Source organism: Trichechus manatus, unplaced genomic scaffold (genome assembly GCF_000243295.1).
Source record: "Trichechus manatus latirostris isolate Lorelei unplaced genomic scaffold, TriManLat1.0 scaffold00100, whole genome shotgun sequence".
Classification (NCBI taxonomy): Eukaryota; Metazoa; Chordata; class Mammalia; order Sirenia; family Trichechidae; genus Trichechus; species Trichechus manatus.
This window is the reverse complement of record NW_004444036.1, coordinates 3,340,919-3,354,199: the sequence shown is the minus strand read 5'-3', so window position 1 is coordinate 3,354,199 and position 13,281 is coordinate 3,340,919. Positions and strand designations below refer to the sequence as shown.

Sequence of the window (13,281 nt, the reverse complement as noted above, 5' to 3'; positions counted from 1 at the left end):
TGCCGTGTTTTTCTGGCTGTTTTTCCACCTTTGACAGGGTGCCGTCTTCAACCACTTTTCTACCACTCGTTTTAGCGGAAAGTATTGGCATTTTCCTTCTCTGTCAGGTTTCTGCCTTACCCAGGTTCCAGCTTTCTCAGGTCTTCCTATACTTCGTGTATAGGCTAAACATTCTTTTGCACGTGTTTTTCATACTAAAAATAACACGAATAAATCTCGCAGCAAGTTGTAAGGCTGCATCCCCAGCACTTTGAAGAAGGAAGGGTTTTTTGTTTTTTATTACTACCTTTCTCCCGCAGTTTATGGGGTAATTTGAATCAAATCATCTCTCACTTTTGCTTTGCCTAAAAGACTGATGGTAGAAATACATATTGTAGTAACTCCCCACTGGTAGAAATACAAATTGCAGTAACTCCCCGTTGGCGCTGATCAGGAATTAAGTAAACAGGAAGTGGATTAAATAGATAGATGATCTCTCTCCCCCCAACCCTCTTCTCCTTTGTCACAGATGTCGCCGTGGTGGACATGAGCGACGTCTCCCGACAGCCTTCCCTTTTCTACCATCTTGGCGTCCGCGAAAGCTTCGACATGGCCAATAATGTGATCCTGTACTGTGACATCGATGCCGACACTGCTCTCTCATTGAAAGTAAAGGCTGCTATTCACCTTCTCCTGAGTACTGCATTTTGGGGAAGCAGAATTAATCTTCAGTTGAATGTGTAACTGTACCAGAAGAGGATGGAGAAAAAAAATAGAGATTTGCTTGTGTAATCTCTTCCTTCCCACCACGGGTTCTAGCTCAGCAGACCACTTCCTGGCCACTGTGGGCACCTGTGTGCTATAGACATGCGTTTGTAGCCAACTTGGATGCTTCTAGACTTTTAAGGAAGCAAAGATAAAAACCCCTGTAGCTTCCACTGAAGCAAGCATACCTCTGTGAGTCCCTTGAAGGACAATTTGGTCTAAACCTACACATAAAAAGAAAACTTCTCCACTTGACCAATAATATGAAAACATTTGGCAATTGCTGAAACGGGTCAGTATTTTCAGCATAGACATTATCGGTAGTTCATCTGTTACTGTCCCTCAGTCTAAAGCAAGGTGAAGCTGAAAATGTGTGTGTTTCTGCACAGTCAGTGATTATTGAGAATGTTTAACACGTATTTTTCCAAGTTTGATTACAACATTTGTAACATGTCTAAAGTGAGTTTTTCCAAAATTCAGCTGAGATTAATGTTGTTGAATAACTTTGCAGTGGTCAGAAAGTCCTAGTCTGTGTCAAATCATTTTAGAAATAAAAGACTAGTTTTGTTTACCACGTTGCTCTCAACCTTGACGGCACTTTAGAATCACTTGAAGGGTTTGTAAATATCCCAATACTCGGGCCGCACCCCAGACCAATTACATCACAGTCTCTGGGGGTGGGAGCTGGGCGTGGGGATTTTGTAACCTCCCAGTGTGCAGCCAGGTGTGAGAACCAATGGTTCAAAGAGGCAGCCTTCACACATACACTTCTTAGTGTCCAGCTTCCTCAGTATTAAAAACACTCATATTTAAATAGCATAATTTCATGATGCCAACAGTGAACATTTTTGTTTGTTTTTCTTGAGATTGAATATTAACCGGCTATTGTGGGTTCTGTAATGATTTGGGATTATTTCCTGGTGGAAATAGCACCTGTCTCAGATGCATAACCTGTGTGTGCCATGCATGACATACACTTCAGGTAGAAGTGTAAATCTGTAATTACAGCACAATGTTGCCTTTGAAGAGGTAATTCATATGAAAGCCGTCTAAGTCTCCTAGGGCTGCTGTAACAAATTAACAAAAACTGGGTGGCTTAAAACAACAGAAATTTATGTGCTCACAGTTCTGGAGGCTAAAAGTTGAAAATCAAGGTATTGGCACGGTCGGCTCCTTCTGGAGGGAGAATGGATCCACGCCTGTCTCCCAGGTTCTTGGGGCAATCCTCGGCGTTCTTTGCCTTGTAGGCGGGTCACTCTAATCTCTGCCTCCGTCCTCACGTCACCTTCTCTGCGTGTGCCTGTGTCCCATTCCCCCTTCCTTTCTCTTATAAAGATACCAGTCATTGAATTCGGGCCCATCCAGATCCCGTGTGAGCTCATCTTAACTACTTACATAAGGACCCAATTTCCCAACAAGATCACCTTCTGAGGTTCTAGGGGACATGAATTTTGCTGAATACTAGTCAACCCACTTAAAACAGTGAAAGAAGAAACTTTTATTGTTGTATTTTAAAGTGTAGAATAGTGTCCCAAAAGGCTATGTCATGGATTGAATTATGTCCCCCCGAAAATATGGCCCCGAGTTTGACGGGGCCATGATTCCCCGTATTATGTGATTTTGCTATATGTTGTAAATTCTGCCTCTATGATGTTAGTGAGGGAGGATGGGTGGCAGTTGTGTTAGTGAGGCAGGACTCAAGTCTACAAGACTGGATTGTGTCTTGAGGCAATCTCTTGAAATATAAAAGAGAGAAGTAAGCAGAGAGACAGGGGGACCTCATACCACCAAGAAAGCAGTGCTGGGAGCAGACCGTGTCCTTTGGACCCAGGGTCCCTGTGCAGAGAAGCCCCTAGTCCGGGGGAACGTTGATGAGAAGGCCGACACAGAGAGAAAGCCTTCCCCTGGAGCTGATGCCCTGAATTTGGACTTTCAGCTTAGTTTACTGCGAAGAAATAAATTTCTCTTAGTTAAAGCCATCCACTTGTGGTATTTTTGTTACAGCAGCACTAGATGACTAAGACAGGCTATAAATCTAACTTAAATATTTAGGTTTTTTTTTTCTTTGCCTGATTTTCACAAAGGTAGTTATAAATATTTGAAACTTAAAAATATGAAGGTGTAGCTTATTGTTATGGATTGAATTGTGTCCCCCCAAAATACATGTTGAAATCCTAACCCCTGTACCTATGGAGGAGCCCTGGTGGCACAATGGTTAAGAGATTGGCTGCCAACCAAAAGGTTGGCAGTTCAAATCCACTAGCGGCTCCTTGAAAACCCTATGGGACAGTTCTACTCTGTCCTGTAGGTTCGCTATGAGTCAGAATAGACTCAACAGCAATGGGTTTGGTTTGGGTTTTTTGGTACCTATGGATGTGATCCTGTTTGAAAATAGGATTTTTATGTTAATGAGGTCATACCAGAGTAGGGTGAGTACTAAACCTAATCCCATCTGAGTGGTGTCTTAGATAGGGGGAGATGCCATGTGACCTCGGAGGCAAATACATCTATAAGCAGCAAAGAAACACCAAGGATTGTTAGCAGTCGGCAGAAACTAGGAGAGAGGCCCACAGAAGGAATCAACACCGCCAAGACCCTGATGTGGACTTTTGGCCTCCACGACTATGAGAAGTTAAATTTCTGTTCTTTAAAGCCATCCACTTTGTGGTATGTTGTGAAGGCAGCACTAGGAAACCAAGACACTTGTTAACCTACATTTTGATGAGAAACACGAAATGAGAATGTATTTTTTCTTAATTCAGTACATTTTTTACTCAACTGTGCCTTAGTGTAGCCCTCTGGAAAGTCCTATAACCTATTAGATAAAGGTTTTAATTTTTAACGATATGGAAAAGTATTGCCTAAAATGGAAACCGTAGTCCATTGTATCTGACACCAGAAGAAGCAATCTGCGTTGGTCATCAGAAAATAGAAATCTCAGTACATGTAAACCGTGTTTTACAGGGCGGCCTGTTAAATTATGTTTTCTTTCTTGGGCAAATGTTTGGGTTCAGTGCTTAAAGGATCACAGCCAAAGACTGCATAACCATCATGCTTAGGTAACTGTCTAAAATTGTCATCATTACATTTGAAAATTTCTAGACCATTCTAATGGAGTGTCAGGAATTGGAGCAGCCACACTCATTCTGTAGGAAGGCTGACTGTGGGGTGGCCAGTGGCCTTCACGTTGCTTGACCAAGAAATACTGACTGAACACGTGCTGTGCGCCAGATCCCGGGCTTCTACAGCGCTTCCCAGGCACGCCCTTGTTGTTGCTGACAATCACCTCCTCTTCACTGGGAAGATGAGATGAAGTCACACCCCCCAAACTTGAATCTCAGAATATCTTTTGGGCAAAAACATTGCCAGTGCTGTGGTGCATTAGTTTCCTCGGGCGGCTGTAACAAAATACCACAAAGTGGGTGGCTTGTAAGAATAGAAATTTATTGTCTCGCAGTTCTGGAGGCCAGAAGTCCAAGTTCAGGGTGTTGGTAGGGCCATGTTCCCTCCAAAAGTCTCTAGGGAAAGATCCTTTCTTGTCTCACCTTCTGGTGGCCCCAGCTGTCCTTGGCTTGTGGATGCTTCTTCACATACCATCCTTCCTCTGTCCCTGTCCCTCTGTGTCTTTTCTCTTTTATAAGAACACTACTCAGTTGGGACCCACCCAACTCCAGTATGACCTCATGTTAACTGATAACATCTTCAAAGACTATTTCCAAACAAAGTCATGTTCACAGGTACCAGGGCTTAGGACTTCAACATAACTTTTTGGAGAACACAGAACAATCCATAGTAAGTGGGAAACTCCTTACAAGCATAAATGCCCCCCAATCATTCCAAAGCTAACTAATTATGATAGATTTTCCTTAGAATATATGAATTTTACAGTTCTCAGAGGTTCCTACTATCTGGAGCCTTTTCAGGAGCTTCCAGATGATTAATTCATGCGCTGAGATGAGAGCTGGGTGATAAGGGAGAAAGTGCTGGCTAATGCTTATGGAAAGAAACTATATTCATCTTGTATTTTCTTTTTCTTTTCAGGATATGGTAACACAGAAAAACATGGTAAGTATTACATTTTCTGATTTTTAGCCTCGGTTGTGAAATACAAAATGTTTGCCCAAAAATAAGTAGCAAAGTTATTTCTGATCTCGCTTGTCGCTTGTTAATTGTGCTTCTAAGGAGGACAGCTACCAGCTGGTTCAGGGCCTTCTCAGGCAGGCATCAGGGGTGTGGGACAGAAGGCAAGGTTAGACAAATGTACATTATTCTGCCCTACTCCCTAGGGCTTTGGGCCTGGAACGGTCCATGTACGTCCTTCTGAGGTGGGGTGGTGGTCTGTGAACCCCGAAGATTTCTTTTGCCTGAGCCTGTACCTGCCATGTTTTCCCACTAAAGTTGCCCTAATGATGGGGAACTTGAACTGGTACCCCAGTTAATATGAGGGCCTAGCCTGAAGTTCCCTGCCACCATCTGAGAAGAAATGGATGCAATTTCACTTCATTTTGTCCCACTTATGTTCTGAAGTCTCCTGATTTGGCTTAAACGTTCCTGCCATATTGTCAAATGTTTGTCTGAATATTCTAATGATGAAAAAGTTATTCCTTAAAACAAGAAGAGTTACATTAAGGCAAGGAGCAAGGGAGAAAACTTTGTTTTTCTGTCCTGACTGTTGAGTCTGTCAGAGCTTAGAAAAATGCCTGCCCACCTGGTGACACACTTAGTGTCATTCTGTTATGATTCCTCTACCTGGCCCCCCTTCTTCTTCTTTTTTTTTTTTTTTAATAATAATTTATTGTGTTTTTGGTGAAGGTTTACACAGCATGTTCCTATTCAACAGTTTCTACACAAGTTGTCCAGTGACATTGGTTATGTGTTCACAGTGTGTGAATATTCTCATTGTTTCCGTTATGGTGGGTCCATTTCCATTAATCTAGTTTCCATGCCCGCTTACCTTCTCATGTTGATTTTAAAGTGATTGTTGACCATTTGTCTCATAGGTGATTTTTTTTTAAAGGAGCATAGTAATGGGGGATAATCATTATTTTGGGGACTAATTTGTTATTTAGCTACAAGGTGATCTCAGGTTAGTCTCTGTTCGTGGTTTGGAGAGTATCTCAGGCAATAGTATTGAGGAATCATCCTGTCTTAACCAGTCCAGTAGATTTGTTTTGTTGTGTTTTTAGGCATTGGAGGTTCTCTTCCACAGTTTTCTCCCGTTCTGTCAAGGTCCATCTGTTGTGGCCTTGGTTGGAATAGTTGTGGTAACCGAGCACCGTCTAGTTCTTCTGGTCTCAGAGTAGATGAGGCTGTGGTTCATGTAGACTGTTAGTCCTGTAAACTAGTTTCTTTCTGCACGAGTAGACACCAGTAGTGTCTCTTAGATGGCCTGTGGCCTCCTTTCTGGTACATCTATCCCCTTCTTCCTAAAAAACAAACAAACAAACAAAAAAAAAACCATTGCCGACAAGTCTTTTCCAACTCATAGCAACCTTATAGGACAGAGTAGAACTGCACCATAGCATTTCAAAGGAGCAGCTGGTGGATTTGAACCCCTGACCTGTTGGTTAGCAGCCATAGGTCTTAACCACTGTGCCACCAGGGCTCCTTCCTAAACACTCAGGAATTCCTTAATGTTCTTGGTAATTTTAAATATATCTTGGCACTGTTCTCCCGGTTTTTTTTTGGGGGGGGGGTGGGGGCAAATAAACTTATTCTAAAGAATTTGGCAGCTAATCTCTCTGCTATAGTTGGCATTACTTTAGAATTCTGTGCCCAGTATTGGCTCTTAGGCTTGGTGAAGTGTGAAAATTTAAGAGTGTTCAGAAGAACAAAAAGAGTAGCAAAGGGAAAGACTGAAAGGAAATAAACTTTGAAATGTACCGCTAATGGTCATCTTCAAATGGTATGGTATCCCCTTTCTGAAAATGGGAAGTCGATTCCTTCTTCCATTGTAGATAGACTGGAACTAGGGCAGATGGGGGGGGGGAAAAAGATGGATCAACAGAATGGTCATCTTGCAGCTAGTGGTGATTAAACAAGAAAATAGAACATCAACATAACTCTGAGGACTTGGTGAGGCAAGTTTGCTCAGTTGCCCCCTACACAGGGGCTGGTTTGACATTACTTGGAAGCAGGGGCTTGGATGGTATGACCCCAGAGGTTCTGAGAGAGAAGCCGAGAGAACTGTAGATCTGTGATCATTTTGGAAAGCTTTTTGGTTTTTTTTAAAGATAAAATATAGTGGGTGAACTCTAAAGTACCATGAGTGAAGTGTACAGAGTATAAATGCCGCCGTCTGAACCTGCAGCTGGATGTTTGAAGGAATTTATGAGAGAAAGACCTGGTAATCTGCTCCTGTGAAGATTATAGCCTAGAAGAATTAAAAATCATATAGGGCAGTTCTGCTTTGTTACGCGGGGTCTCTGTGAGTTGGCAATAGACTCTGACAGCCCACAACAACATGAGTATATGAAGTCCGAGATGCTTGACAGTCTTGTTCTTTGGGGAGTCAGTTGATGTTGTCTAGAATTGTGCCTGATGAAGTGTTGAATTCAGCTTCATTTGGCAAAGGGATGGGCATGTTTGTGCCTGTTTCTCAGACCAGTTCATTGACAGGGATGTAAAGGACTGGGAGAGCCGCAGCCATACTGGGATTCTTTGCTCTTTGGGAACACTGTACCATCTTTTGGGTTCACCTGGTTTTCAGATTGATGCGCATGTTCCTGTGTTGTAGGCTTAAGGGGAAAGCTTTATTTAGGTATAATTTGTATACCATACAATTCACCTGTTTTAAGCGCACAATTCATTGATTTTCAAGGAAGTTTACAGAGTTGGGCCGCCATCATCGCAATCCAGTTCTATAGTGTTTTCATCACCCTCAAAAATGTCTGTTTACTGACAAATCTCTGTTCTTACCCCCTTCCCCAAGCAACCACTTATCTGCTTTATGTTTTGTAGCTTTCGCTTTTCTGGTCCTTTCAGGTAAATGAAGCCCTACAGTATGTGGTCATTTGTGTCTGCTTTCTTCCACTTAACATGGTATTTTTGAAGTTCATCCATGTTGTAGCACAATCAGTAGTCTGTTCCTTTTTATTGCTGAATAGTATTCTATTGTATAAGGAGCCCTGGCGGCGCAGTGGTTAAGTGCTCGGCTGCTAACCAAAAGGTCAGGGGTTCGAACCAACCAGCCACTTCTCAGAGAAAGATGTGGCAGTCTGCTTCCATAAAAGATTTACAGCCTTAGAAACTCTATGGGGCGGTTCTGCTCTGTCCTGGAGGTCCCTATGAGTCGGAATCAACTCAACGGCACTGAGTTTTAAAAATTTTTATTGTATGGATAGTCCACATTTTATTTATCCATTCGTTAGTTGTTGGACATTTGAATTGTTTCTACGTTTTCATGATCATGAATAATGCTGGTCTGAACACTCGTGTGCAAGTTTTTGTGTGGGCATAAGAAGTAAGTTTTTATTTCTCCTAGGAGTCCAATTGCTGGGTTATATGATAACTTTGTGTTTAAAAATTTGTGGAACTGCCAGACTGTTTTCCAAAGTGGCTTCACCATTTTACATTACCACCAGCATGAGGAGTCCAGTTTCTCCCCACCCTGAGCAACACTTGGTTGTCTGTCTGTCTTTATAGCCTTTCTAGTGAGTGTGAAGTAGTCTCTCATTGTGGTTTTAATTTGCATTTTCCTGGTGACTAATGAGGCTGAGCATCTTTTCATGCATTTATTAGCCCTTTGGTGAAATGTCTACTAAAACCTGTTGCCCATTTGCTTGTCATCTTATTACTGAGTTATAAGAGTTCTTTATATATTCTAGAAGTAAGTCCTTTATCAGATATTTGATCAATTATTTCTTTTATAGATCATGCTTTTGGTGTCATCTAGGAAACTATTGCCTAACCCAAGGTCATGAAGATTTACGCCTATGTTTTCTTCGAAGAGTTTTATAGTTTTAGCTCTTACATGTAGGTCTATGATCCATTTTAAGCTAACTTTTGAGTATGGTGTGAGGTGTAAGGGTCCAACTTCATTCTTTTGCACGAGAAGTCCAGTTGTCTCAACATCATTTGTTGGCAAGACTATCCTTTCCCCGTTGAATGGTCTTGGCATCTTTGTTAAAATCAATTGACCATAAATGTAAGAGTTTATTTTTGGAGTCTCAGTTCTGTTCCATTGATGTGTATGTCTGTCCTTACGCCAGTACTCCAGTACCCTTATTACTAGAGCTTATCTAAGTTTTGAAATCAGAAAGTGTAAATCTTCCAACAGTTTGTTCTTTTTCAAAATGGGTTTTGGCTATTCTAGGTCCTTTGCTTTTATATATAAATTTTAAGATCAGCTTGTCATTATTGTCAAAAAGCCTATGATTTTTGATAGAGATTGTGTTCCCAGGCCATTCCCCCGCCCCCTTCTCCTTGTTATAAATCTACTTTAGCAGCTGGTAAATTAAACCTGTTAAATTTTTTTATACACTTCCAAGCAAAGATTGAACATGTGCCTTAAAATAATGGCTTACCTGAAAGCCTAAAGATAAGGTTTTAATATTCACCTTTCAAAAAGTTGAACAAAAATAGGAGCGTCTCTATTGTGATCTTAAGTGGGAAGTACCATATATGAAGACTAATCATCTAACGTTGGAAACATGATATTATATTTTGCTTAAAGAGAGCATTCGCCCTAGATCGTCAATGATGAGGATTATGTAGGACACAAAACAGGATTTAACAAAATCCCTTGGAATGTTGGTATGAATGAATTAAAATAGAAAATTCAATAAAATAATTCAAATTCAGTTTATCAGAAAGACCATGGGCTAACATCATGGATACAACAAAGTAATTTCTTAACTTATTTAAAATTAGGGAAATTTTAAATGAGGATATTAAAAAAGTTGGTGATCTGAAAATGTTTGGGGTAAAAATTTTATAAAATAATTGAAACATTTTCAGCTGTTAAATAAAAACAAACGTGGGCTCCTCAAAAACGCTTGAACTGATACATTTTAAATCATAATGATTAAATCACAATTCTCAATTTGTATTGTAGTGTGATTTCATTTTAACTTTAGGAGGGTAGTGATAATTATGTGTCCGTACTAATATTTTACTTTTAATTTTCAGACTAATTAGCAAATATGTAGTCTTGTGTGCTAGGTACTGTTTTATATGATTAAAAAATATGAACTCATTTCCTTATAAAAAAGATGACGAGGTAGCTACTATAATTCGTCAATTTAAAAATGAGGAAACTGAGGCAGAGGTTAAGTAATCTGGCCAAGGTCACACAGCTAGCAAGTGCATAGCCAGGATTGATGCAAATACATTTATATTTTTAGTGACGTAATTTTAAAATTCACAAGGCAAAATGGACATTGCCGTTTCCTTTGTTTTAGGATACCATCTGGTTTTGTGAGAAAAGTAAATTTTTTGTACATTAGAAATAAATGTTTTTTAAAGAAACAGGATTGATTTTTAAAAAAAAATATTTTTGACAAAAGTCTTTATAGCACTATTATCACATTTTACTTCATAATTCACTCTTTGATTGAGTTAAAATGTAATTCAGTTTTTGATCTGAGTTCAGTAAAAATGACTTCTTGCTTCTTTTGTATTTTAATTTCTTGCCCTTTTATTTGGTGCTTTAGAGAGAACAATGATAGCCGCTTTCAGCGTTCCATCGCTTTAGAAAACGTTTGTTCCATGACACAGGGTTGTGTCTTTATGAAAGCAAAAGGGTCCATTTGCTTTAGGTCCCTGGGTAGCGCATATGGCTTGCACCTGACTACTAACCTAAGGAAACCCTGGTGGCATAGTGGTTAAGAGATCGGCTGCTAACCAAAAGGTCGGCAGTTCAGATTCACCAGGTGCTCTTTGGAAACCCTATGTGGAGCAGTTCTACTCTGTCCTATCGGGCCACTACGAGTTGGAATCGACTAGACTGCAATGGGTTTGGGTTGGCATTTCAAACCCACCCAGCAGCACCATAGAAGAAAGGTCTGGCAATCTGTTTCTGTAATGATCACAGCCAAGAAAACCCTAATGGAGCAGTTGTACTTTGTAACACATGGGGTCGCCATGAGTCAAAATCAATTTGACGGCATCCAGTTTGGTTTTTGTTTTGTTTTGGAGGCTACTTTCTCTGTTCACCTTGGAACTTCCTGGGGAAGGCGAGGAAGCAGCACTGGGCAGAGGGAGAAGTGGGCTGGGAGGGAGGCTTAGTGACAGCCTTGGCTTGACCCCATGGGGAGCTCTGGAGCTGGAATGGCCTTTCTGGGTTGCCCTGAGTTGGGATGAGAAGGCCAGGCCATCATACTCCTGTATCTGTCAGTCAATGGAAGGAGTGTGACCTCGGGTGAGGTACTCTCTGCAACTGAGGCAATTCCAGAAGTGGCTGATAGCAGGGGCGCTTAGCGGAAGAACTCCCAGCAGCTGGAGCAACATGTCCTTCCTTGAAGGGGGATCTGGGTGGCATATCAGCGTGTCCGCCGCATTCTAATAATTTTATTTGAAAAATATATAGATCATACACAGCCCAAGACTAGGGGATGTATCTTCAAGGCCAACAGACACAGAAGTAGTTTTTCCCATTGAATGGGTGGCTATAATGACCTGAAAGCTATGTAGCCTCACCAGAGAGGAAACGTGGGGACATGTGCCTTTCCTGTCCCCCAGGAGAATTACTGGGAGAAGATATGTTCATCCAGTACTTGAACAGTTAAAACCTGTGAAAGCCACAGGCTGTGTAAGGCAGAAACCTGTCAGAGAAGGAAAACTCAAATATTTCCCACCAAAATGAGTGATAGAAAAGTGTTAAGACTGCACCCTGTCAGAGGCGGAAAACTTGCGAGGCCCAGAACAAGGCAGTTCCAGCAAGTTCCAGCTCTCACAGTTTTCACTGTAGAAGGAATTGTTAAAAACCAAACTAGTTGCCGTTGAGTTAATTTGAACTCATGGCGACCTCACGTGTGTCAGAGTAGAACTGTGCTCCATAGGGTTTTCAATGGCCTATTGTTCAGAAGTAGATCACCAGGCCCTTTCTTTCCAGCTCCCCTCTGGGTGGACTCAAACCTCCATCCTTTTAGTTAATGGCCGAGCCTGTTAACAGTTTACGCTACCCAGGGACTCCATTAAACTTTCATCTGTTAGGTCCTACAGCCAGAGTTCACAGTCTTTTAAAAGAAAACAAAGTTAAATTTCCAAGCTAGGATCATGTTATTAAAAAAACACGTTATTAAAAACTAATCTGGTTCGTGACCTCTTGACTAGGTGATTATTTTTTCAGGAAAGTCAATGAGATTTAAGAGAAACTTACTGTTCCCGTCAAAATTGCTATCTCTGTAATCCCTGTAAATTTTAAGTTCTTGAAGAAACAAGCATTGGCACTATTTGGGGCAGTGCCTGTAATATTGGAAGCTGTTCGCCTGGTTTTACAAGCATGTTTAAACCTCAAGTTCAGGGTAACAGAATTTCTCCTTGTCTTTCCCTCCTACCTGACTCAGTTCTTCACTTTGCTCTGACTTGAGATCCAAAATTATCAAAGATGGTAGAGATTGCTTGAGGACCCGGTGGCAAAAGGACAATTTTTGGGTTTTCTAAGTTCACACTCAAAGATTTCTACCACTGTTATTAGTGAAGATTCAATTTAGATTCAGTTTCAAACAAGAAAGCTACATCCCATAGTAGATGGAGAGGGAAAATTTCATTTCCCACAGAGAACATGATTTATGTAAAAATTTCTGCTCTTTATTTGAGTATTTATTTGATTTGTGTGTCTTATGTTCTATTATCGCTACTTCATATTAAATTCTGTTCAACTTTTTGGTTTTTGTTTCTGCATGCCTGTGTTCTTGCTTCTGTGCTCTTTTAATTTGGAGTAGTCTGGAGGTGGGACCACAAAACTTTTCTCTGTATCCACATACTTCTTGAATAACATGGGTAATGCTGAATATCACAGGGCTGTTGTCGGACTAAATTATAACTATTTACCTGTATTTTCACGCAAGTGACGCTCCTCTTCTATGTTTGTTTGCCAACTGCCCCCCCCCGCTCCGAGGTGTTTTCATTTCATAAGTGCCACTATGCGGTTTTTTAAAAATCAGCATAGCGTGCTTATGAAAATACCCCGGGGGTGGGACGCGTTATTTGTGAAACAAATACACTAATTCTAATTCTACCTACCAACTGAGTAAGTCTTTGGTGTCCCACGGCACCCATCTGGTTTTCTCTTAACTTTCGTTTTGAGATGCAATTCACGTTTTGTTCTGTGAATCACAGTTTTATTTATTTGCAGGTATTTTAAAATTAAGCTAAAGTGAAAGTGACAAGAATCCTAGGAAGGGAGGGAAGGTTGTGATGATTAATTTTTCATGTTAACTTGGCTAGGCTCTGGTGCCCATTGTTTGGTCAAACACTAGATGTTGCTGTGAAGGAATTTTTTTTTTTTTTTTGCTTTTTGTTTATTTATTTATTTTTATTGTACTTCAGGTGAAGGCTTACAGAACAAATAGTTTCTCATGAAACAGTAGTACA

At 40.7% G+C, this 13,281-nt stretch overlaps 1 protein-coding gene across 6 annotated transcripts in view; it reads left to right on the top strand.

Annotated features, from left to right (window-relative positions):
• Window positions 1-513: 513 nt before the first annotated feature.
• Window positions 514-13,281, top strand: part of MAP3K15 (mitogen-activated protein kinase kinase kinase 15) — a 123,805-nt gene continuing 111,037 nt past the window's right edge. For 3 of the 6 annotated variants that reach the window (XR_002825061.1, XM_023737257.1, XM_023737256.1), the window contains exons 1-2: window positions 519-648; window positions 4,786-4,809. Coding sequence is in view for 5 of the 6 variants with exons in the window: in XM_023737257.1 (XP_023593025.1) it covers window positions 526-648; window positions 4,786-4,809 (147 nt within the window). In the remaining variant the exon portion in view is untranslated. Of the gene's footprint in view, window positions 1,102-4,785; window positions 4,810-13,281 lie in introns of all 6 variants that reach the window. The other 3 variants (XM_023737260.1, XM_023737258.1, XM_023737259.1) reach the window with 3 other exon arrangements.